This window comes from Sitophilus oryzae, unplaced genomic scaffold (genome assembly GCF_002938485.1).
Source record: "Sitophilus oryzae breed Bouriz unplaced genomic scaffold, Soryzae_2.0 scaffold_815_pilon_pilon, whole genome shotgun sequence".
Classification (NCBI taxonomy): domain Eukaryota; kingdom Metazoa; phylum Arthropoda; class Insecta; order Coleoptera; family Curculionidae; genus Sitophilus; species Sitophilus oryzae.
In genome coordinates this window covers 343,637-370,453 of record NW_022147434.1, presented here as the reverse complement: position 1 = coordinate 370,453, position 26,817 = coordinate 343,637, and the positions used below count along the sequence as shown (strand labels likewise).

General features: G+C 33.0%; 3 protein-coding genes across 5 annotated transcripts; 1 reads left to right on the top strand and 2 right to left on the bottom strand.

Moving 5' to 3' along the window:
- The first annotated feature begins 402 nt into the window (after positions 1 to 402).
- LOC115889600 (Krueppel homolog 1-like) lies at positions 403 to 13,245 on the top strand. Of its 3 annotated transcripts, none has more exons than XM_030909652.1 (2): positions 403 to 662; positions 9,884 to 13,245. In XM_030909652.1, the coding sequence occupies exon 2, from the start codon at positions 9,907 to 9,909 to the stop codon at positions 11,377 to 11,379; it is 1,473 nt and encodes a 490-aa protein (XP_030765512.1). In that variant the 5' UTR covers positions 403 to 662; positions 9,884 to 9,906; the 3' UTR covers positions 11,380 to 13,245. The 3 variants fall into 3 exon arrangements, with proteins under 3 accessions (XP_030765512.1, XP_030765511.1, XP_030765510.1); XM_030909651.1 differs by lacking the exon at positions 403 to 662 and adding an exon at positions 5,382 to 5,780; XM_030909650.1 differs by lacking the exon at positions 403 to 662 and adding an exon at positions 7,264 to 7,678.
- Positions 13,246 to 21,435: 8,190 nt separating this feature from the next.
- On the bottom strand, positions 21,436 to 22,857 carry LOC115889571. The gene has a single exon (XM_030909624.1). The coding sequence runs from the start codon at positions 22,855 to 22,857 to the stop codon at positions 21,436 to 21,438; it is 1,422 nt and encodes a 473-aa protein (XP_030765484.1).
- A 2-nt stretch (positions 22,858 to 22,859) lies between these two features.
- Positions 22,860 to 25,517, bottom strand: LOC115889570. Its single transcript, XM_030909623.1, has 3 exons — positions 25,371 to 25,517; positions 25,130 to 25,304; positions 22,860 to 24,448 (listed from the first exon to the last, which is right to left on the bottom strand). Exons 2-3 carry the CDS (start codon positions 25,215 to 25,217, stop codon positions 22,860 to 22,862), a joined length of 1,677 nt encoding a protein of 558 aa, XP_030765483.1. The 5' UTR covers positions 25,218 to 25,304; positions 25,371 to 25,517.
- Positions 25,518 to 26,817: the final 1,300 nt, after the last annotated feature.

The window sequence follows — 26,817 nt, the reverse complement described above, 5'->3', positions numbered from 1 at the left end:
CGAAACCTCTAGGCTGGCAATTCTGACCCAGGACAATCTAGAAATTCTGCGTACACCTACATTTCTCAGGGAAAGAACGTTTCAAACCAAAATTTCCCAATCTCTCTCAGTCCCAGGGTTTTTTCTGTTACCCTCTTAACGAATCGCATTAAGATATTAACGATCCGTGTCGAAAAACGAATCGAAAAAAATTCCACAACTAGTAAACAAGTCCATTAAAGCTGAACAAAACAATTTCTGCAGACACGAGTCAAACGCCACAGTCATTCGCCTCCACGTGGTAGTCTTCCACGAGCAAAACTCTAGGGCAGGTCACGCTTGCCGTTCGGCTACGCAGCGGGGCAGGGAGGGAGGTACGTCGGCGCATATCGGCACCGTTCGGTTATCCGCGTTCAGCGCGACGGTAAACATTTAGTAAGTTTTTGGCTATTGCATGTGTGGTTGAAATTTGGAAAGTGTTCAGTTTTTGACAAGACTTTGCCTGTATAAACAGTGCCCTTCGATCAAATCAAACCGTTACAATCAAATTTAGCATAATCAAGTCGTTTTAGTAGAGGGTTTATTGATCAGTGCTGTCAAAACGTTCGTTTTTTTTCGCTGGATTCATCTTACATGTTGGTTCGCGAATTATAGAAAGTCCTTGCTGTTAATACAGATAATTTGTAAGTATAAATTAATTATATTTTTATTTTAATATTCCTACAGTAAAGTTAGTTATTACGAAACTATTTACGACTAGACTAGAGAGTTATAAAAACATCATGACGTAAAACTCTGTACTAATAACATTCTATTTATAATCTTCCTTGAATTATTTGGTCACGAAGAAAAATAATAAAGCTAAATAGGTACTTAATGAACTGATTTGTTGATTTATACAAAAGTTTATTTTGATTTAATAAAAAACAATAAACAAAAAATGTTTACATTTTACTATTCTATAACCTAGCCCAACTATTATTAAGGCGATTGTCGAATTCATTGTAAAAATGCATTAGCTTAGTCGTTCGCTCGATAAGATTTCAAGGTCGCCAGTGCTGCAGTATTCTATTTCGTTGCGTTTTATCATGAGAGGAATAAAATGTCGGGAAAAAGGTGTGTTTGTGTGCTAAAACAATTTGAAAAAATCGTAACGGATACGAACGACGCGAATAAAAATACACAAATAATAGAGAGAAGGTGAACGGAAAATGTTTATGCAAAATAAATACTGAAAAAAAGTGCGCGTGGCGACGTTGTCAAGTTTACGCAGGAGCTGAACCGCTCTCTTATTGGTTGGTAATGTTATAGGAAAGTTTCACCAGTAAATTTGGTTGTAGTAAGTTACTGTATTAATTATTTTTTGAATGATAATGACAGTAACATATTGAGTTGTATGAACATCAGAATTCGAGTTAATTTAAAGAGATACTTTATAGCAAGCAACGATATTGTGCTATGACCTGGTATTTCAAAATACTGATATGAATAATATTAAAAGAGTTGATTTTGAGTGGTTACAAGGAGAATATTGTTTTTAAAATAATTGCAAGATGCAAAGAAACATACCCCATGTATAGGATTTATAAGAAGAAGGCTTGAATTAAAAGATACAAATATACTTAGTTTTGAATATTTCGTTATTTTATAAAATAAAGGTTGTCTCTACAGTGTGTATATTCCATTTATATCGTCTATCTATGGCATATTCGACTAAACGATAAAAACGTATTATTTTAATGCAATAAAGACAGCGGCCTCAAAATCGAGGATCATAATATATTATATCATCTTTAGTCAAAGCAACACAAATTTTAGAATACATCTTTTTGTTCTCGCAAGTTAAAGTTTGTACCTTTTTGAATTTCATTTAAGCATACAGTATTTGAAATTGTTTTTAGAATAATTTTATTATCATTATCATCATCATCATCAATTCCAGCTTAATCTATCATTTCTAATAATTATGGTGTAGCCTCCCTAATATATCTAGATAATCTCTTTGTAATTGAACCTCTTGTTGTCTATTGTTGATTATGCTAGGTTATCCTAATATAGTCCCATTTTAGGTTTGGTCTTCTAGGTCTCTTAATTCTTCGTGGGTACCATGCTGTAATTTTTATGGTCCATCTGTCGTCCGTTCTTCTTGCCAGGTGTCCTGCCCATTGCCATTTGAGGAATTTGATTCTGTTGATGACCTCTATTACCTGGGTCTTGGTTTGGGTCTTGTCTATTCCTTTTACTGTCTGTCTTGATTATTCCCAGTATATTTCGTGCTATTGAGCGTTGTGCGACCTGGAGTTATGTGCATTTTAAGTGTCCAGGTTTTGAATGCATAGGTCATGACTGATAGTACACATTGGTCGAATGTTTTCTTCTTTAGATATTTTTTGAATATGATTGGGTTGCTTCCATAAGTACTCCATGGAACTACAACTTAATTCTTCTGGGCTGTGTTATTAGTTGTCCTAAATATACATTATCTTCTAGTGTTTCCACCGTAGTGTTTTTTGTTAGAAGATAATTTTTTCTCTCTATTAGTTCGTTGTACATAATTTTAGATTTTGCTAATTTTATTTTGAGACATACTTATTGTTGTCTGTATTTAATTCGTTAATTTGTGCTTGCAGGACTTCAAAATCTTCAAAATTATATTATAATCCAAAAAGAAATATATGTATATTTCGACATTTTAAAATTACATCGGAAATATTTGGGCTCATTGAAACGCATCGAAACATGTAAATGTCATTACGAATTTAATTACAACCAGATTGTTTGCAATAATGATTTGTAGGAAAGATACCGCACTAATTTAGATCTGGTACACTGATGACTATGAGTTGCCAGTGGAATTTTTGTTCTAGGCCAACTTCACAAACAAGTTTTTTTTTTGGTTTCATAAGGATTTATTACTTATATCAGGTGATAACGAGAAACCCCTTGTTAAGTGTATTTTAGTTGTAATTGTAATTCAAACAATATTATTATTTACTAAGATTAATAGTCGAGATATATACTCTTCTCGGGAAAAAGATATTAAAACTTTCAGATCAAGAACGCTGATGAAATTTAGATAGAATGAGTCGCCAGTGGAAAATTTTCTTTTTGGGTCAACTACACGATGCAGATAAATCTTATTTCGTATAGGACGACATTTAGATACGATAAAAATACCAAATATTTACTAAATTTACGATAAACGCGCCACGATTTTGACAAAATTAAAAACACATTTATCTAAAAATACTTATATCTGGCCGTTCAATGTAGCGCGTGGAGATGTGGCAACGTTGCCACACAAGGGGGACTGTGTAGCCCGCGACCTACGTCTCGTATCGGATTGTCGAGGTCGGCGCTCGCTGTAAAAAATCAACCAACGGAGGCACGTGGAGGCGAATGACTGCGGAGCGCAACGCGTGGCGTTCTATATTGAGATACCGTTCGTCGTTGCCAGGTCGCTCATTTTATCCGCCATAACCATTTGAATAATCTACTCATTAAAAAAAACATAGGGTATGTTACAGAAAGTTCAAATAATTTGCTGGCATGTCACTTGTCAATCTTGTGACAGGTGGCGACGATCTGGAGCTCTAACTGAACTATGCAACATTATGGTCAACTTAGACAACCTTTCAAACACTTTTCTTTTAGTTTCTCTACAGGTCCCCGGATTGTTTTTACAAGAGGAAAAACTTTTTTATTATTGACGTTTTGGGAAAAAATGTATTTAAAAATTTGGGCTTGTCCTAAAATGGTTAATCCTGTTTATACTTTTCAAAATTTCCATACCGTTTCAGAGAAAATTAAGAAAAACATGAAAATAGTGTTGATTTTTTTCCTAAAAGTCCTAAAAATCAAAAGGCGTTTCTATGGTAATATCAATTCGAATTAATTTCGATTAATGTCATATTCTTTGCTGTTGTTAAAGTATTACATTTTCCGATAACTATCACCTTTTCCGTAACATTGAACTAAATATTTTTTTTTGCTTCTTTAATATTCTAAAATAACAAAAAATATTACGTTAATTAAAATTGTACGGATAACAATCTATCAAAAAATAAAAACGAAGTTATATTACCATAGAAACGCCTTTTATTTTTTAGGACTTTACTTTTTTTAGAAAACATTCAACCATATTTTCATGTTTTTCTTAATTTCCTTTGATGGTATGGAAATTTGGAAAAGTATAGGTAAGCGGGATTAACCATTTTAGAACAAGCAAAATTTTTTATGAAGAATTAATTTTTCTCAAAATGTCAATAATAAAAAATTATAAATGTTTTATTTCACACTAAATGGTTTCAAAACAGTAATTATGTAGGACAAAATGATGCTTCGGCTAGGTAATTCCCCAGCAAAAATGTAATTAAATAATTACCACAGTTAATGGTTTTTTACTTGATGCCTGCCTAAACCGGTTTTTGTGGGAACACCGGCAACGTTGACCCGAGTCGACACGAGGCGAAACGCCACAGTCATTCGCCTCTGCGGATGCACTGGCGCTCGTGGCTCGTGGAGCGTCCGGACAAAAATAGACGACGTTCTTTTGTTGTTGACTCCGTAGCCTATGTGATTTTTGATCTTTAGGGACAGGTTGTTTTTCGTTCTGGTTTGATGATGGGGCGTCACTCAGTCAATAAGAAAGAAGGTCGGTCAAGATGGAAAAATATTTTCCACCCGAGAGCAAATAAATTTTCCAATTTAATGGCGAGTTTGCGTAGGCCGTGGAATTGCTCGTAGACGCGGAGATAAAATAATACGTCGTCCCTAACCACCTAACATTAAAATTAAATTGTCTATTGGGTCGTGAATTAATTGGCTGAAATGGATTGTTTATGTTGGCAATAATTGGTTTATTTTTTTCTCTGGTGGGGTTTTGGCTTTGAATTTTTATTTTACGATTGAAGTATGTTTTTTCTGTATGTATAATTTGCTATTATTTCTTATTTCTAAGAACATGACAGGTGATGATTTCATTCTTCATTTATTTTTTTTATGCATTTTTTTTCGTTTAATTTAGTTAACAGTCAAAAATTCTAAAAATAAACTTATTTAATTATGAATTAGATTTAAAAATAATTTTGAATTTCTTATCTGTATCATTTTTTTTATTTAATGAATTAGATTCATTTAGAAAAATAACTGTTTACATTTTATAAAAGTGTTTATACGTTTTAAAGTGTTTAAAGTATTATACAAAGTATTAGGTGATTACGAAATCATTGTATTTTTGTTAAATTATCTGGAATCTTAGGTAAATACAGAGTTGGTTTTAGTTTAGCAAGATGTGAAGGTCTTTTTAGTCTGATATTTGTTATCATTTGATTTGAGATTTTATTTTGAATATACCTATTGAAAAATATTTATGGTATATTTACGATGACTAATGAAGTACTAAGAAGAAAACATTGTATCAGTTTCTACCATAACCAGTGGATGCGAAACCTGGAGACTTAAAACCTACATTATAAGGAAACTACAGGTCGCATAATGCTTGATGGAACGAAATATGCTGAAAAGACTGTAAAAAATGGAATGGATGCGACAAAAGACCCAGATAATAGATGTCATCCACAGAATCAAATCCCTGAAGTTGCAGGATACCTGGTAACATGGATTGACAACAGGTGGACGACAAAAATTACAGAATGGAACGAGGAATTAAGAGACCTAGAAAAAGACTAAATCTAAGATGGGATAAGGATATTAGTAAATGACCAGGGCTATCTTGGACTGGCATAGCCAACAATATACAACAGTGGGCTCAATTACAAAGAGATTATCTAAATATATAAGTGAGGCTAGACCATAATTGGAAATTATTGAATAAGCTGGGAATGATAATATTGATTTACGATAACTAATAATATTAATAAAAAGATTTCTATGAGGTACTCTACCACTAGCTTGTAAGTTTGTTTATGTAGGTGTAGTGTGTTGAACTGTATCAAAATGTGTTCAATATTCGTAATCTTTGATAATGTCAATGCTCTGCTCTATAATATACAAACGAGAACCGTTACCATGTAACGATTTCAAACAGGTTTTAAGATATTTTATTATTCTCATTGGACTATATTTGAATTAATGGAATCAAGTTGATAGTATTTTTAAAAGAAAGTTACAACTTTTTAGGTTCTTTGAAATAAAGAAACAATTTACTGCATGGAACAATCTCTTTGAAACAATCAGATGTTTAATTTTGAAGTTTCTAATGCTTATCAAAAACTTTGTCGACGGTAAATCAGTTGTAAGATGTGAAATAATCTATAATATCTATTAGAAAAAAACCATTTTTGCAAAATTGCACTTAATCAGTTTTAAAAATTTAAGAGATTTATGGGGTTTTTGAACAGTGTGACTCCATATCATTTGTTGCGTAGTTTCTTCATCCAGCAAAAACTCAGGAAATACTAACAGATAGTGAAAAAAATATGATTTAAAAGCTGCTAAAGAATTATATCTAAATAGTGTTTTAGCACCGTTCATAATATTCTTCAGAATGTGAAATATATGGATTCCTGAATGAAGAAGCAACAAAATGTACCTATTATTCAAAAAGTGTTTTAAACTTTATATTTTGGAAATTATTGAGTTGCTGTTCCTTCCGCATCAGCCACGAGAATTGGTTTAATCGATTTCAAATTCAGAATTCTTCGCGTTATCTTATGGGAAAATAAAAAAAAACTGCTATAAACTGTACAACATCGGAAAACGAGTTATACATATAGGTCATGCAACCAGAGGCGATACATACAAGTTCATAGACCGGCCAAAACCCTTGGCTAAAGGACCTCATAAGATAGTTTGGATGCTCATCAATAGACATTTTTAGAGCAGCAGTATTCAGAACCATGTTAGCCATTTGAATCGCGAACCTTCGTGAGGAGACGGAGACTTAAGAATAAGAAATTGAGAAATCTATTAGGAATAAAAAAAAATGCAAACTATTTTTGCCTTAATTATCAGTAAATTTCATTTAATCGTGATTTAAATTTAAAAAATTCTGTAATTCTGTGTGAAAAAACTAAAATCACGATTAATGATTTTAGTTTTTTGAATGAACATTGAACAACTTATTTCAACTACAAAAATAAATCCTCAGTTATAGGCAATACATTAACACAATAATTGCCAACTATTTTTGACGTTCCCTCGGATATATTACGCACCATTTACCATCAATTTACTTAATGGCGTATTTGATCGAAGAAAGCCGTAGAGGCCTGCACGAGCCACTGAAACTAACAAAAGCGAGGCCTCGCACAAACTTCATTCCTAAAAGGAGTCCCTGTGCCGAAAATCTCTCGGGTTCGTTGACCCTCCGGCAGTTGTACTCTATACTACCGATGGGGTTCCATGCTCGCGTTCGGTAACGACAGCGCGGCCGTGCGGTGCGTAGGGTCAAAAAACCCGGTCCTACCTCCCCCCGTGACCCGTAACCAGGGCGTGTCCTATTTCCCTCTCTGTCCGACGCGCTCGTACGTTGCGACTGAGCGCAGCGGATCTCCGCGGCGCCTCAGTGTGCTTCGCGACGCGTATCAACTCGTTCGGTGGGTGACGTCCGTGCGTACCATGGCTCAGAACGGGGCCAAAGAGAAAGTCCCGAACGAAAAATTGGTTCGCAGCCTTTTGATGCGCTGCACTGCCGGCAAAAAGGACAAACAATCGGCGGGAGGTTCCAAAAAAACCGGTGGGTGCTTTTTTTTAGTCTAAAAATATTAACTAAAGTATTTAAACGTACCTAAAAATACCTATTAATTCCTCTAAAACAAAATAACGGCTACTTTTTTTATTTTGCGGTGCTGAAAGTCGTATTGATTTTTTACAGAGCTGTCAAAATCCTTTTTCCCCATTAGCATAAATGTGTCTTTATGGCGTTGTGACGCATACTCTGTTTTCGAAAAGTTGGTCGAAGGGGAATAGCCTTTTTAGTGTTCACTGCGCACGCGCCTTTGAGGAAATGTGTGCATACTAAAATAAAAGTTCAATAACACTTTCCCTTTTGTTTATTTTGATTTCGTTTGGGACTTTTCTCGTATATCGTTAAGGACTATGAGTATGCATGGAATTATATGTTAATATATATACAGTTTATTGATTTGTGTTTCGTTAAATTAAAAGATTTATGAAAATTTATTTAAAAAAAATATTCGCTAAAAAATAATTAGTTACGCAAATCATTGCCAGTAATATAACCAAAAAATTGTTTATATTTACACAAACATGTATAATTTATTCAAATTAAAAATTAATTCGTATCATTTATAATGCGGGAAATACAGAAAAAGATTTATAAATATTTTTTTTAACCTATGAAAATATATTTTAAATTTATAAAATTAAAATATTTTTTTTTGTGTTCTTAGCTGATATATTTTTTTAAAGGTTAACTAATATATATGGATTTAGATTTATTCCGTGCTACACTAGGCATGTTTGGGACGTTTTTCTTATTTAATTTAATTATTAATATAATTATTAATAACTGTATGAAAATGTCATAATGCGAATATTTAATTCTGCAGCAAAATTCAATAATTGTCATAATTTATTTTTTTGGAGTACAGTATGGCTGCTGTATTGTATATTGCATACATCACATGGCATTTCCTTGTTGCGATATTTGACATTGAGCTGGTAAGACTAGAGCTTTCACATGATATACATAGGCGTTAACATTAATTTGTTCTGTGGTTGAAGCTCAATTATAGTAGAATAAGGAAGATTGTGATTTTTAAGAGAAATAATTATTTTATAATTTTTAAAGTACAATCTATATTAAACTTTTCTATCATCCCTTTAACTACATAGATTTTATTGTCATTTAAGAACAGTTTTTAAATATCAATTTTCTCGAAGTAATTAAGTACATTATTTTTAAGCATTCTGAGAAAGAGTATTGCTCTGTTCTAATCCTACTAGTTATGTTTGTTTAGAAAATGCTAATTTTGTTTGATTTGACATAACGCGACGGGAGATTTTTTAATAGCGTTCACTTCAGCGTTAGAGCTTCATTCACAGAGCAGTCATAAAGAGTTTACATCGGTCTAATAGCAACATTACTGAATTGTAAAAAATATCTATACCTATGTGGCGGATTCATCTCTCCAAAAAAATCCTATATGAGTGTTTCGCAGGGTTTACAAAAAATAACTTTTATTTTGTAGATTTTCTTGCGGTTGCGAAATACCCATATAGGTTTTTTTTGGAGAAGCAACATTCGTTATCTTTAATCAAAAGTCCAGCGTTTGCAGAACAAGAATTTGGAGTTTCCAACTGATTTGTAATTGTCAAAACAGTCCGCGTACTAGTAAGAAATTTTTAGTTTGAGTCATCCGCATTTTTGATTAAGAATTGAAGCACGAGCAAGCAAAACAAAATATTTTTCTATCTACGTGAATAAAACCATTATTTGTGGTAAAAATATTTTATATTGAAACATTTTGAACTTATGTTACATTTGTACCAGAATTTCTTCATTTAGTTTTAATCAAATTTTTCAAAAAAGACAAGAATAATTATATATATTAAAACACAAGAAAAATATTTATTTTATTTACTATTCCCAATCCTTTAAATAAATAAATAGTAAACAACTCTCAAAGGTTAATTGTGATGTCATTCGCGGGCTTACTCGTTAACACTTGATTTAGATATCATTTAGATTAATCGTTCGCAGAAGTATAAACCATAACCAGGTTTTAGCCCAGCTGGAAATCAACGATCCGTAGAAACAAAATGATAGTCGGTTGTATATTTCGAACAAACCTCTATTGTGTTTTGACAATCGTCTGAAGAATAGGGCTAGGTTATAAATGTACCAAAAATATATTAATTTTATTTCCCACACATATTTATTATCTTACATATATTAATAATACAAAATCTATTTCAGGAGAATCTTGGCCAGTGCCTGAAATGGTTGGTTTCTACAGTCAAGCCGCTTTGCCTGTATCTCCTACCCTTCACTCCACCCCCGAAGACCTCGCCGTCAAGAAGCTCGTCTGCAGTCCGGACCTGCCCATGCCGGCCTTCTCCCAGGTTCGGCCGCCCCTACCCGCAGAACAGTGTCCCGTTTGCCACAAGATGTTCAATTCCAAGTCGGCATTGCAAGTGCACAATCGCAACGTGCACGTCAAGGAAGAAAGCGGCGCTGTTGTTACCCCAGCCGGCGATCCGTACAGATGCAACATTTGTTCGAAAACGTTCGCGGTACCGGCGAGGTTAACTCGCCACTACCGTACTCACACGGGCGAAAAGCCTTTCAGGTGTGAATTCTGCGACAAAAGTTTCAGCGTCAAGGAGAATCTGAGCGTGCACAGACGCATCCACACCAAAGAGCGCCCGTACAAATGCGAGGTATGCTCTCGCGCATTTGAGCATTCTGGAAAGTTGCACAGACATATGAGAATTCACACTGGGGAACGACCGCATAAATGCACAGTTTGCTCTAAAACCTTTATCCAATCGGGTCAGTTGGTCATTCATATGCGCACCCATACGGGAGAGAAGCCTTATGTTTGTACTGTATGCCAGAAAGGTTTTACCTGCAGTAAACAACTGAAAGTCCATTCCCGTACGCACACCGGTGAGAAGCCTTATTCCTGCGAAATCTGCGGCAAGTCTTTTGGATACAATCACGTTTTGAAGCTGCATCAAGTAGCGCATTATGGTGAGAAGGTCTATAAATGCACTATCTGTAACGATACGTTCAATTCAAAGAAAAGTATGGAAGCTCATATAAAAAGTCATTCAGAAAGTGTTTCTGTAGGCGTACAACACCCACCTCAGCCTCCTACACCGCCATCTTCAAATCCCTCCAGTGAGTCCGGAGCCAGTGACAAAGATGACACTAAGGGAGGAATAAGTGAGGAAGAATTATCATTAGACAACCCAAAACCCATCGACACCGATTTTTATTACGTGTACTCCAGAGGTAGCCTTTCCCCAGCATACCTCCAACCTTCATACCCAGCCTCTTCAGCGGGTGTTGAATTATTAGCAGCCGCAGCTCAAGCTAGGGAGAACGCGGAATTCTACTCACCTAGCGGATTATTTGAGATAATCAAAGGACCCCAGGCTCTAAGACACTCGGTGTATTTCCCCGCGGCTCCTACCCCTTCCCTGAACGCCGGGGATGACATTCGGAAGCGCGTGGAAGCCGCCCTGGTCCTGGAGGACTTGAGTTACGGTGCGGAGGAACGCGTGATGACGCCCCCCAATTCCAATCCTGTTTCGCCCGCGCCCTCGTTTTCGCCCCCCGCCTCGCCGGACCCGGAGTTGAGCTTGCCCCCCCGGAAAAGGTCGAGGATGATCCAGAAATCGATGCAGGCCTCCATAGAGTTGTCCCCGGTACGGTACAGCGTGATTCAGTATGCCGGGGCGTCATAAAACTGTGTGCAATAGACACTGAGAACTCTTTTAAGTATAAGGATTTTTATTTGTATATTTCAAAACGTCGTTCGCTTTGGAGAAAGTTTTAAGTATTTTGTGTTTTTCGGAATATTTTCGGAAGTATCAAAAATGCCTTCCAAAAAAGACTTTATTTTCAGTAAAATTGGATTTCTTGATATTCTAAGAATATTGTAGGAATTAAAATCAAGTTTTTTCCTAGTAAAAATAACTGACTAAATATTTAACTTTATACCTTACAAGGTGGAAATTTGTTCAAAAAAGTACTAATCAGAAATCTCTTAGACAAAAAATAAATTTTCAGTTAACAGTGACTTTATTTTTCTTAAAAAGGTAAAATGTAGATACTTTTGGTTTTTAAGAAGAAAATACTTGTTAGGTTTGAGTCAAGTTAAGGAAAAAACCCTTATCTGACGCGTGGTATAAGTTAAGGTCTTCCTTGATAATAGTTGCAAAAGATCTACACTTAAATGTGCAACTATAGTTCATCATAATTTCGCATCTAAAGTAAGGTGATTTACCTTTCATTTAGGAGAAAAATACCTTTGACTTTTTAATGACACACTTGTTCATTTTCACAATTCAGTGTCTTCTTTAAATGGAATTTAGTACAGATTTAAATACATTAGGTGCCAATTTAGTTGATATAAAAAGTAATCAAATAAATTCTATAGTGACCCTACTTAAGAGTATCAATAATGTAATAAATTCTAAAGTATCAATAATGTATAATAAATTTTAAGGTTTCCTCAATTCCTTTTTATGCCAAATAAATTGACACCTAAGTATCTAAATCTGTAGAAACTTTAGTCGATTTAAATAAAAAGTCACTTGGATCCCTTTTATTCTACGCCCCTCTATTGTAATTAAGGCGTTTTTTGACACTGCAGTTTTGGCGTTGGTTCAATTGAACAATTTTCTAAAAAGTTGATTGTAGCTCAGTTGAGTTGAACTATTAAGAATCATAAATTAAGGGCTTTAATAATCAGTGATTTTACTAGGAAAAAGCCAAATAGTTATACTTTTTTTTCTATGAATTCAAAAACTTTTTCCGGCACATTTTTATAACCGTATTTATAAAGCTTCATATCTTATATATCGTTAATTTCGCGTAAGGTTTTATATTATAGGCAATCCTTTTTTTCTTTCTGTGATAAGACTGTTCGGTATGTAGTGTATTTTTATTTGAATTTTCGTGGCAGTGCCTGTGGCGGGAGCCTTGCAATATATTTTTGTCTGTAGTTTGTGTGACATCGCGTGAAGATATTTTAGTATTAAGATATAACTTTTATATAAAGGAATTGGCAAGGATGAAATCGATTTTTTTTATAACTATAGTATTTTATAATGATACTTTTTTAGAGGAGCCTATATCGATTTTGTCTTTGTCAATTAAAAGGGAAAATGAATATTGTATGTTAATTTATAGTCGTATCTGGCACTTTTGAGTGAGGCTATACTTAAAATATAAGAAATATATAACATATATTACACTTAGTTTGTAAAATCTACTAATAACAAAGAATATTTTATGTTACCGGAAGTGCCAGGGTCGGATTTGCTTATTAAAATAGATATATATTTTTGTTTTGTTACGAAAAAAATGTTTCGATTAAATCGGAACGGTAATCATATGTTTGTAGTCGTGTTTTTTTATAATTATTGTTTTGAATGTTTATTTTTCACATTTTAATTTAACAAATAACGTACTGTATATCTAAGTCTGAGCTGCGAGGGAGTGGATCTCGCTCGCGGTATAAATTATTCTATTCCTTACATAATAAATATTGTTGTCGTAACTGTATCTATATTATTAAAAAAAACAAAAATAAATTAGACATTTTTGAAAATATTTTGTTTTATTTTACCCTGTTATAAAAAAGAAAGATAATACCTGAAGGTATATACAAAATAAAAATATCTTAAAATAAATAATTAAAAATAAAGTTAATAAATTGGTACAAAAATAAACAAAAATAAAGAAACTGAACCAAAATATGATTAATGAAAAGAATAAAAATAATCTGTATTACATATATATTTCTCCATAATGTGATTAATAAGATATAAAAATTGGAAAAAATGGTAAAATATATTAAAAATTAGTTATTTTATTTATTTTTTACAAAACGGAAACATTTATAATTTTTTAAATATATTTTATTTCGATTGTAGATAAAATTAAAATATAAATGTAGATTTCGAAAAACAATTACATTTATTTGTTGTATGTGTTATTATTACGATATATGTATAATTTATACAGAATTTTTTAAATGATTAATATAATATGTACATATGTAATAATAAAAATTTTATACTTATCTTTTATAAACATTACGTTCACCATATTGTCATAAAAACTACGGTGCCATCTATGTTCTACCGCCGAAATTATTTTTTTGTAGAGTACTGTTGTATTAGACTCAGTCCCGACATCTATAAGACTAAATTGAAACTTATCTAACTTGAAGTGATAGGTCTCTATATTATCCATTTATTGTTTTCACTTGGTAATTAAAGATGGAGACACTGAAAAATTTTTTAATGTTAAATACAATTATTTTAAAAATTTTAATAAAAATTAATATTATTAACAATGGATATGATAAAATGGATAATTATTTAAATTCTTTAGTTTTGGTCGATATTAATAGATAAAAACTAATAGGATAAGTTGTCCTACAATAAATAATGGTAAAATTTACTTATTATAAGCTATAAAACAAATAAATCAATTAATTACTAAAATATTAGTTATTAAATTAAAAATAAAACGTAAAAATTTTTAAAAAATTATATACTTATCCATCACAATCTGGCAGCGCTGTCGCCATCGCTTGTCACTCTACGTTGATCACGTGCATCGGAAATTGTTTTGCGGTTACCATAGTTTTCATTTTTGCATATTTAAATAAATAAAATGACTGCCATTTCGTAACGCTACTATACAGGGTAAGCTTTTTCGATGATCACTATGGGTATATCTTGGAAACTACCGATCCTAGAGGGCCTGTCAAATGCAAGGTATTTAAACTACCGTCAAATAGGGGAAGAATAATTGCTTTTGTGAGGTCAAATTAATGCGCCTTTTCAATTTTTGAAAAAGTTTATGGCTTACTAGATATTTCGAAAGAAGTAAATTTCGGCTATTTAAAAATATTCCTCAATTGGCGATATAATCAATTTCAGACAAAAAAGAATCAGATAAAAGTTGTAGATAATCATAATATATAGCTTTAATGAGACTGTGCCCTCAGGTTTTTTCTGAAATCTGTTATTTTTGACATATTATAGCATAAACTAATGTTTTTTAATGGAAACCATAGTTGGCCATAACTTCATTAAAAAATTAAAAATCCTCACTTTTTTAGCTTTCCAGCCACAGAATAACTAGCTACGCAAGTTGTTGTATTGCGTAGCTAGATATTCTGTGTTTCCAGCAATATAAGCAATAATAAGTTTTTTTTTCGAAAAATTACTGAGTTAGAGCAGCAATTTTTAACTTCTTTGAATAATTTGATTTATTGACAGGGGCGGATACAGGAATTTATTTTAGGGGGGGGGGGCGAAAAGCCCAAAAGCTTAATATTTAATCTAATTTATAGATTTTAGCGGGACCCGGGCCCCATGGCCCCCCCTCTCTATCCGCCGCTGTTTATTGACAATGACAAAGTATTATTATTCAATTATAATTTATAACTTGTAAAAAAATATATAACGATTCATTACAATAGAGTATCTTATTAAACGTTTTGTCGTATAGATTAAAAAAAATTAAAACTTAAAAAACAGTGTCACTATAGATACAAATTTTGCAATTCAGTTTTAAAAAGGTGTATTTTATGTACTCAAAACAATGGCGGACTTTTTGAACATCTGTTCTGAATAATTTAATGTGTATTAATGTATTAACATAAATCGATAGATATATGTTATATAGTATAAAAAATGTGTATGCCTAATCATGTTATAAAGTACAGTCTGTATTTTATTTTAGTGGATTTTAATAGAGCACCGAAATATTAATGGAACACCCAGTGTATTAATCGGATATTCAATAGAGAATATATGTCTTTTCAAAATGTTGTTAGTTGTTAGGTTGCTTATCTCTATTTTTATTTTTATGATTTACAGTCAGTAGATCGTTGTGTATTACCTTTGGTATTACTGATTACTAGCTGTGATCTTTGATATGCCCAACAAGAATTAAATAATGTAGAGTAAAAACATTTTAATTATTACAGAATTAGATGTCGATATGTAAATGTATAATTATTATTATGACAAAAATTAGGTAGAAGAAATGAAGTACTCAAAATGCTTCCCTTCTTGTTCAGTCTATAAAATTATTCTCTTTTCAAAAGATTTTCCCATATTAAGAAGCACATGGGGCATGGGGATGTTATACCATGTTAGACCTACTTCTAAAAGCAGCCACAATCCTTTTTCTCATGCTGTCGATTGTAATTGGGTTTGTAAAAGCTGTTTTTAGAATATTTCCATAACATAATCCAGACTAGTTAGTTCAGAAGCTTTGAGCATTCCATCGTATGATCAAAAAAAGGCGCCTAGTTAGCTTGGAAATGACGATGACATTCCCAATACAAGTTTCCATATAAAATGATAGCGATCTTCATTTCCAAGCTATCTCTGATGTAGTTTTTTTTCGATCACATTGTATTAATTGGTGGATAATTTAAGTTTTATTTTTTGTAATTAAATATATTAGCTGATTTTCGAATTAAATTTCCGAAAAAAAAATAAAGGTGAGTTTCATTAATGAAGCATATGACTATAAAATGAAATGTTCTTGAGATATTTAACATTTTCTAAAAATGAAGAATAGGTTCTAAATATAAAATAGAAGCTATCTTAATTCTTAATTTTAATTTACCCCTGACATTTAATTATAATGACCATTAATAATCAAAAGTAAAATTTGCATTTGTAAATTAAAATATGAACATTGGCCATTTCAAAAGCAAGTTACTCTTTTATTTTAAATGGAACAACCAGTGTGTTATTCCGATATTCAGTGGAGAATTGAAGAAAAAAACATGTGCGCCACTGACTGTTTTTTGATATCAAAATTGTATAGGCTGTTTAATGCCAATTAAAAGTTATCTCCTGATATTTTGTCCAATTCGGCCTCCTTGATGAGATAAAAGCAATTTTATTAATCACAATTAATAAAATTAAAGTAAAAATAAAATTAATAAATTATGTATTCAAATTCAATTCAAGCAATTTTAAATAAAAAAAATAATGGTATTTAAGATAATTACAAAAAATCCAATTTTAAAAAGTTTTAACACCCTGTAATTCTAAAATTATGCATTTCCATACCCATGTTTATAGAAACTTTGTTTCATATTTTTTATGAGGAATCAATGAGTACTTATTTAAAACTTTCGCAAGTTAATGATATTAAAATTAAAAAATTATAAGGTTGTGTTAAGGTTGCTATTAGACTTGGATTAAGGCAAATTAATTAAATTGTGTTTATCTCATCAAGGAGGCCGAAATAGACAAAATATCAAGAGATTACTTTTAGTCGGCATGAAAATGCTTAGACTATTTTGCTAACAAGAGAAAAAAAGTCAGTGGCGTACTTGCTTTTTTTAGAAAAAGATTCCAGTGATAACCCATATGCACGTTCCTGGTGAATACGTCGTTTAGCTTTAAAATATGTCGCATTTATAGTTACCTTTACCCCCAAAAGTTTATTAGAAACGCTAAAAGTACTTGGAAGAAAATTATAATAAATCAAAAAAATATTAAAACTTTAACACCCAGTAGCTACGGAACAAAGAAGAATCGGACCTATGTTGATATGAAAAATAAATCTTATTATTACATGAGGAATCTCTCACCAAGAGAGATGGCACATGTTTTTTGAAACACCCTGTAATTTCTCTAGCAACTGAAAACTAAAAATTCAGATGTAGAATGAGACGCTTGAATATTATTGTAATTATTATAGATGATTTAAGTCAATTTTGCGTTGAAGACGGATATTTAAATGGGGTTCCGTTAAGTCTACACACTCTAAAGTACAGGAACTGAAAAATTGGGAATGAGGAAAACATTTCTCTTGCGTTTGCTTAGTTTAATTGCCAAATAATAAACTAATGCAGGCATTTTTGCATACTCTTGTCATAAACATTTCTAAGAGGTAGTCCATTCTCATAACTTTTAAGTCGTTCGTAAAGCCCGAAAGATCAGTTAACCTATTTACATAAGATCGTACCGATACTCGTAAATAGTTTACTTTGTATATTTGTCGATGAGTACTCTGAGATCTTGAAGCAGCCGAATGGACGAAAATAAATCCTATTGTACCGCTGCTACTTAAAAAGACAAATAAAATAACATGGGCGAGCATTGAATGGTGTTTTGACAAAGCGTTGGCCTTTATTTGGGTATTTAAAGATAAACAGCTTGTATAATACACACAAACACCGTGGCTACAAAAAGGATATTAGCGTGTTGGATTGTTTGTTTTTCTTCCGTTTATGTCAAAACTAGATTTAAATGACATAAGAAGTTTGGTCGTCCTATAGAAATAGAGATTAATTGACGCTTTATAATTTTGTGCAAACAGTTGCAATATTCTAGGTAAGTTATGACTAGGACCTTAATTTTACATTAGACGGTTGAAAGTTAAAATCACAATGAAAGTCGAAAATCATAATTGATAATAATACGTGTGTCTGCACTCATCAGCGTAACTAGCAATTCATCCTGATGATTTTTAAAAAACGAAGAACTAATAATATGAAAATAATAATAATATTAAAAAATAAACACATTTTTTGAATAAAACGTTTACATGAATTTCTCTATTAAATAAATTTGATAGACTTGGTTTTCAAATTGTGTTCCCATGGATTATTTAAATACCTACAAATTTTGTAAAAAAATAAAAACTAACACACATTTTTTGAACAAAACAAAATAATATTAAATAAACATAACCGGAAAAAGGCATTTTTACTACATCATTATAAGCAAATAACAATTAATATTTAGCCAAAAGTGATAACAAAGTCAAAATTCAAGATTTCTGTGGGAGGTGCCCAGCAGTGCTTTGAGTGGGCCCGCCATCCCCGGGCCCCCCTGTAGTTACGCCAATGTTTGCACTTGTTTGCTTAAATTTACTAGCAGTGTTGTTTAATGTGTTATATTTCTTTTTTTCGTGAATTTTGCATAGGTGACTGACAAGACAATATTCGTTCCAAAAGTAAAAACAATTATGATCTGAAACTCAATTAACTCGTGGTAACTCTCCAATGTAAATTATATTAGTTGTGAATAACAATAGTTATTGAATTATTTTATTATAATTATGTTTGAAAATTTCAAAAGTCAGGAGAAAAAAGCAGGTATAAGTAATTTTTTTTGCTGTATTTAAATGTTCGGTGCATTCGTTTCAAAGTTAGCGTAAGCTAGGGTTGCCAACCGTCCTCTATGCCAGAGGTCAGTCCCCTTTTTGATCTCACTGACCTCTTTTCCCTCACGCATTAAAAAAGTCCTTTTTTTACATACCAAACCAGACCAAACTCAAAATCTAAAAAATATTTGTCTATCGCCACAATGCAATGCTTTAAAAAATTGGTAATCTGTGTGTTTCGCTCTCCCACCTCCCATTCGTTTGTATAGAAAAGAAAACGTGGAAATATTTATGTGCAAGAAAATTTGTGGAAGCGATAAAATTGTTTAACTATTTTATGTTTATTTAGTGTTAGCTTATGCTTAAAAAAGTTTTGTTGAAAATGGTTTGTTTTATTTTAGCAAGTTTTGAGTATAAATTTTTTAAGAAAGTAAGAAAGACTTTCAATAGCATACCGTTGACACCACTTTTTGGTAAATACTGGCTGACATTTGGGCGAGGTTTCAAAAAATGTATCGCCTGTGCCTAGTGATGTAAAGGGTAATATTACCGGAAATTTGTACCGCAAGATTGGTAATATTGGATATATTGTTTTTTCCCGCTCTACTCTTTTCCTTTTTTTATGAAAACAAGATGGAGCTGCTTTATTTCTTGTCTAAAGAGTCCTTTTTGGACACTAAACACTCATTAAAAAGCTTAGCAGTTGATGGTAACCCAGATATTCCTGATGTTCTTTCACCAAACACAGTAAGCTCTCTGAGGGCACGAACGAATTTTGGCTACAAATACAAGCAACTTATGACTTGTTTAATGCAATCTGTAAGTGGATAACGATTTTTGAAGCTAACGGGCCAACAATCTCAAAAGTTTTTACCCGCTTTTTTGAAATAAAGTCTATATTATGTAGCAAAGTATCAGATTCATCGGTTGCTAGATCGGACAACAAGAAAATGTGTGCTGTTCGGTTTATTTTAACGTTGAGTGAACTATTTCTGGGTAATTTATGTCTTCCAAAATAAATAATCGGTTTTTCTTTAAATTAAACGTGTTACAAATCTTTTATGATACAAAGAGTATATAAGTTAATAGATACAGTAATGTTACATGTCACTAAATATCAAAACTATTATCTGTGGTCTGTGGTCGCATGTGAAGTTGGCAACAATAAAATAACTCTCCGCCACAGAAACATGTATTCCGCCACAGATCCGTAATCCTTGACATACTCCCCACCTTGAAAGGACATTTTCCTTTCAACATCCACTTTCATCATCGAAACATAGATGGAGGGAATGTATCTTGAAGTGACTTCTTATTTTGCTTGATTTGGCAGAGGACACAGCTTCACACATGAATGTTTGATTGTACCTGTGCTGGTTTTCACTGTAGCTACACGAACAGTTCCATCTTTCCCTGGGTGGACTTCTATAACTCTGCCTAAGGACCATTTTAAAGGGGGTTGGTTTTCTTCTTTAATGACCACCAAGTCATTAATCTTAATGGGGTTCACCTTTTGCTGCCATTTGGACCGCTGTTGGAGCTCGGAAATATATTCTAACGACCACCGGGACCAAAAATGTTGTTGTAGCTGCTGGATTCGTTGATATGTTGATAATCGGTTTTCAGGTATTTCTACGAGATCTCGTTCAGGTAATGACGTTAATGGTCGGCCGATTAAAAAGTGAGAGGGAGTAAGAGGTGTTAAATCTGAGGGTTCGTTGGATAAAGGGCTCAAGGGCGAGAATTGAGAACAGCCTCAATCTGAACTAATAGCGTGTAAAATTGTTCAAAAGTTAGTAATGCATTACCCGCTACGCGCTTTAAATGACATTTGACAGATTTAATTCCTGCCTCCCATAAGCCTCCAAAGTGAGGTGAGCGAGATGGAATGAAAGACCAGCTAACTCCTTCATTTTCTATATGTTCAGACAAAGATTTATTATTTTCTTGTAAGAAATTATATAAACGTTGCATTTCAAAATTAGCACCCACAAAATTTGTGCCGTTGTCTGAAAACATTTGAAACGGTTTTCCACGTCGAGCAATAAAGCGTTTAAATGATGCTAAAAATGCTTCCTTAGTTAGATCAGAAACAAGTTCGATATGTATGGCTTTAGTCACAAAACAAACAAATAAAGCAATGTAAGCCTTTGTAATCTTGCATCCACGTCCTTGCCTATCCTTTGCTGAAAATGGCTCCGCATAATCTACTCCTGTTCTATAGAATGCTGGGGCTGGTGTAATTCTATTTTTTGGTAAATTTCCCATTAGAGGAACACTTGATTTCGGGTGCGTTCTAAAACATTTAACGCATTCTCGATATATTTTTCTTGCTAAATTACGTCCTCCTAGGGGCCAATATGATTGACGAATTGATGCTAAAAGGTGTTGAGGTCCGCAGTGTAATAAACGCCGGTGTTCTCTATCAAATAGTAATTTAGAAAATATATGTTTCGAGCTTAAGATAATTGGGAATTTTCGGTTGAAGTCCAGATCTGCATTACATAATCTACCACCCACTCGCATTGTCTTGTCCTTGTCAAAGAATGGCTGAATATGGGATAATCTTCCTCTTTTAATTTCACCTTGTTGAAGCTGAAATATTTCTTCCGCAAATGATTCATGCTGAGCAAATCTTACTAGATATAAATGAGCATTTGCAATTTCTGTGTGTTTAAGGCTCCCTTGCTTCTTTCTCCTGTTTTAGCTTTACAATTTGTAATAAATCGTAAACAGTATGCTAAAACACGTTCCAAATGCGATAGATTAGAATAATTATTAAAGTCGATTATTGGTTCACTGATAAATACCGTTTCCATCAATGTAACCTTACGTAATTCTGGTAACTCTACATTGATTTCAAGAGTATGCGGCCATATGTCCTCAGTTGATTTCAACCAGTCTGGACCAAACCAGTAAAGATTAGAAAATGGTAATTCTTTGGGTCTTACACCACGTGACACCAAATCGGCTGGATTATGACTGGATGGAACATGTCGCCAGTCGCTTACGTTTGTGATTGTCTGAAGTTCTGATACTCGGTTAGCTACAAACACTTGTAGTTGATTTGGACTCATATTAAGCCAACCCAAAACTATTGTAGAATCACACCAATATACTATTCTACTTGGTACTAGTTTGGTTGCTTCTAATATTTTTTTTATTAGGCGTGATAGCAGTAAAGCACCAATTAATTCCAAACGTGGAATCGTCTGAACCTTCAATGGAGCTATTTTTGATTTAGCACAAATCAATCTTGTTTGTATTTTTCCTTCTTCATTTTGCGATCTTAAGTACACGCAGGCTCCGTATGCGTAAGACGATGCATCACTGAATCCATGAATTTCAATGTTGATTGCGTGTTTACACGTTATCTGTCTAGGAATTTTGATATTATTCAGATTACTTAATTCGTTTCTAAAGTTTAGCCATCTCGTATGTAAGGGTTGTGACAAAGATTCATCCCAGTCAAGTTTTTCTATCCAAATATCTCTTAGGATAATTTTAGCCACAATTATACATGGACTTAGTAAACCCATTGGATCAAAAATCTGAGCTATTTCTGACAAGACAGTTCGTTTTGTAATATGTTTATTAAAACTATTTCCAATCTTATAAAGAAAACAGTCTTCCTTTCCATTCCACGTCACGCCTAATGTTTTGGTTAGTTCGTTTACACCTAGATCAAGTGTATCTGCTTCATTTCTTTCTTTCAGTGATTGAAGTATTGTATTATTATTAGATATCCATTTACGAAGACGAAAACCTGCTGTATTAAGGACCTTTGATATCTCTGTTACTATGTTAATAGCCTCTTCAATTGTATCAGCACCACTCAACAAATCGTCAACATAAAAGTGGTTTTGTATTACATTTGCTATTGTGGGATTAGTTTTTTCTATTTCCACCCCTAACTGATATAAACATCTAATGGCTAAATATGGCGCTGCAGATGTGCCATAGGTTACTGTGTCTAATTCATAAATTTCGAGTGGCTCATCAGGTGTTTCACGCCACAAAATTCTTTGTAATGGTTTCTGTTGTGGGTCTACTCGACACATCCTTACATTTTCTCTATATCAGCACTAATTACATAGTTGTACGTTCGATACTGCAGCAGGAGTGAGAATAAATCTGACTGGATTGTAGGTCCAACAAGTTGCAAATCGTTAAAAGAATATCCACTACTACTTGGACATGAAGCATCAAATACTACCCGTAACTTGGTAGTCAAACTTGATTCTTTTATAACGCCATGATGGGGCATGTAATAACTAAAAGTTGCATTATCTGGATGTTCTATCTTGGACATATGTTTCATATTTTTATACTCGTTAATAAAATTGATATAACGTTTCTTGAATTCAGGATCTCGTTTAAATCTTCGTTCTAGAGATAAAAACCTTGGTTTTGCTATATCGTATTTATCGCCTAGGACTTCAGGACCTTGTTTTAGAGGAATAGTTACTACAAAGCGTCCTTCACTGTCACGTTTGAAAGTCCTTACAAATTCTTCTTCACACAATTTTTCTTCGTTTGACAGTGGTTTGGAGTGTCGAAACTCTTCTAATTCGCAGAAACGAGTGAGCTGCTTGTCAATGTCATTAGCTTTAGAAAAATTACGTATTGTCGTGGTACAAGGATTTGACTGCATACGTCCTGCAATAACCCAACCTAATTTACCCTTTTGTAATAATAATCCATTATTTAACTTGATTTGTCCAACACACATAAGGTTCCAGAAACAGTCAGCTCCTAAAAGCACATCAACTCTCTCTGGCTTATAAAAATGAGGATCTGCCAATTTAATATTGTCTGGAATGTTCAAATTTTTGATATTAATTTTAAAATTAGGCAAGGTTTCTGTAATGTTTCTTATAACTAGAAAAGAATTTTTAAATGAAAAGTTGTTTACCTTAGAATGTACTTGTATAGAAATCTTTCCTGACACATTAGATTGAGCTTCACTCAAACCACTTACTGTTATCTTGGTTGGTATTACATCAAACTGTAACTTATTACAAAAGTCTTCGGTTATAAAACTACTTTGAGAACCTGAGTCTAAAAGTGCCCGTGCTACATGACATTTCCCATTTTTATCAAAAATCTTTAGTAATGCTGTTGAAAGAAGTACCTGATCTCCATTAAAATTAATATGTGATGATAAATTAACTGTCTGTTCGTTTTCTGAACTGGATACTCGTTCTTCATGTAATAAGGTATTATGTCGAGCATTACAGGTTTTACAGGAACTTGCATAGCACATTTTACTTGTATGACCCAACCTTAAACAGTTAAGACACAAGTGATTCTTCATTGCTTGTGTTCGTCTTTGTTCGATTGATAACCTTACAAATGCCTCACAATTTTGAATGTAATGGTCCTTTTTGCAATATACACAGTACGGTTTTGATGCAACAAAGGCTTTTGTTTTATTGTCACCCTTTGACCTTGGAATGACTCGTTTAGAATTCTTACTTTGTTCCAATGTTTCCAACATGTCTGCTCGATGCTTCAAGAATGTGGTTAAATTGTCTAAAGTTGGATTTACATAACCAGATTTTGCTTCCTCCCAATGCTTTAATGTCTCATTATCTAGTTTTATAGAAATTAAATATATTACCAATGTATCCCATGTGTTTGTAGGTTCGTCTAAAATGGTGAGGGCTCTTAAATGCTTAGATACATTGTCAATAAGTTTTCTTAAAGCTTGAGATGATTCTTCATGAATTTGATTGAGATTAAACAAGGCTTTAACATGATTTTGCTTTAAGATACGACTATTATTAAAACGATTACAAATTAATTCCCAAGCAGGTTTATAATTTAAAGCAGAAAATGCCAAACTAGCAATAATCTCTCTTACACGCGGACCCAAAAATGCTCTAAGGTAATGGAATTTCTGTATATCAGATAAATTAATATTTGTATGAATTAGTGACTCATACGTGTCTCTAAATTCAAGCCAAGTATCGTAATCACCATCGTAAGTAGGAATTTCAATGGCTGGGAGTTTGAGGTTATTTAAATTTTGACATAAGGCCACATTATCAGGACCCGTTTCTGATCTTTGAGAAGAAAGATTATCATTGTCTTGTTCAATATTAGTCGTTTTACTTTTCTGCAAGAAATACCTTGCTCGTGCTAATGTTTTATTGAAATCTGATTCAAATGCTGTGCGTTCATCTAGTTCTACATCAAAATTTGTGGTAATTTCTTCTATTTGCAATTGTACCTCATCAAGTTTCTCAATTAAATTGATAAATCGATCTTTACGCTGTGATAGTTCTGTAAGTATTATATCGTCGGTTATATTAGCATTTATAAACTTACCCTCTAACTCGTTTAGATAATTGTTTAGGATTGTTATCTGAGCCTTAAAGGCTGCTCGTCTCCGTACTAATCTCTCGATTTCTGTCATATCGATAATAAGCTGTTTGTTTTTAATCGTATTTGTTTAAAACTGGTTTAAACCTAATTCGCTATAAAGACAATAAATTCCACAAAGCTACAGTTCAAAATGATTATGATCTCACTACGGTAATGAAGGTTAAAAGGACAAAAAGGGACTCACTTGATTCTTGTCGGCTTTTCTGACCAATTTCCTTGCTTCTTGAGACCATCCGGCTCGAAGGACCAATGTTCGGTTTATTTTAACGTTGAGTGAACTATTTCTGGGTAATTTATGTCTTCCAAAATAAATAATCGGTTTTTCTTTAAATTAAACGTGTTACAAATCTTTTATGATACAAAGAGTATATAAGTTAATAGATACAGTAATGTTACATGTCACTAAATATCAAAACTATTATCTGTGGTCTGTGGTCGCATGTGAAGTTGGCAACAATAAAATAACTCTCCGCCACAGAAACATGTATTCCGCCACAGATCCGTAATCCTTGACATGTGCAATTCTGGAAAAACGAGCAAGTAACTGAGTTCACCTATGAAACTGCAAGGCATTATCCAAAGTATTTTTGATAAGTTGATCTCGTTATGGAAGCACTGACTGGCACAATACAAAATTAGAGGTAATATTTTTGCTAAAGAATTTGTCCTCTCCAGGGAAAAATCTATGTCTGGAGTAGGAATTTGCTCCAGCCCTAAAATAAGTATGTTGGCTATAGGCAATTCAAATTTACCATCGTAAACAGCGGCAACCGAAAAAATCTTTAGTGCTTATGGATTTGTCCATCGGTCAAGTAGAAACAAACTGTAGAAAAGGCCGGGAAACTTGCCCATAATTATAATTTACTAAATGGCGAAGAACATCCAAAAATGGGAGAGGCTTCTGAGAAAGAAATGGAAGAAGAATATATCGATTTGGCAGTAATAGACTTGGCTCAATTAGAAAGAAGTACCATATTATGACAAGATTGAGGACGAATTACCATTATCCACTCTATTATGTACTATAACATAGGCCACTCTGTCTTATTTTGTAATGTTTCTGCAGTTTGGAAATAAAAAAAACTAATATTATGTAAAAAGCGTTTTTTTGTAAATTACTAATGTTACCGTAATATTACCTAATATTACCGTATAGGTAAGTTACCACAAGTAGGTAATACATCTTTTAATGCTTAAAAAGTGTCGACAGATTTACCAGGGATAAATGTATATATGGGTTATCGGGTTATCACTGGAATATTAAAAAAAACTGGGTTCACCTCTATAACTTTTATTTTTTCAGTAAAAAAAAACGAGATTTGACATGTTAGTTTATGACATATATTAGGATTGATTAACCTATTCAATTGTTTTCAGTCACTTCCTGTCTCACCGAAAATGACTACAATTTTTGATTTTCAAATGCAAATGAACCCTCAGTATATTTTGACATTATTCGATAGAAAATGAGACTCTGAATAGAACGACATATCATATGTCAACTTTTGAAATTTTTATTTAAAAAAATCGTATTTTAAATTTCAATCTAGAGTGCCGTGGCTGTGTTAAAAACACTAATTTTTAATCAAGGAGCCTGGCAAAAATCTTGAAAAAAAAAGATTTGATCGTCA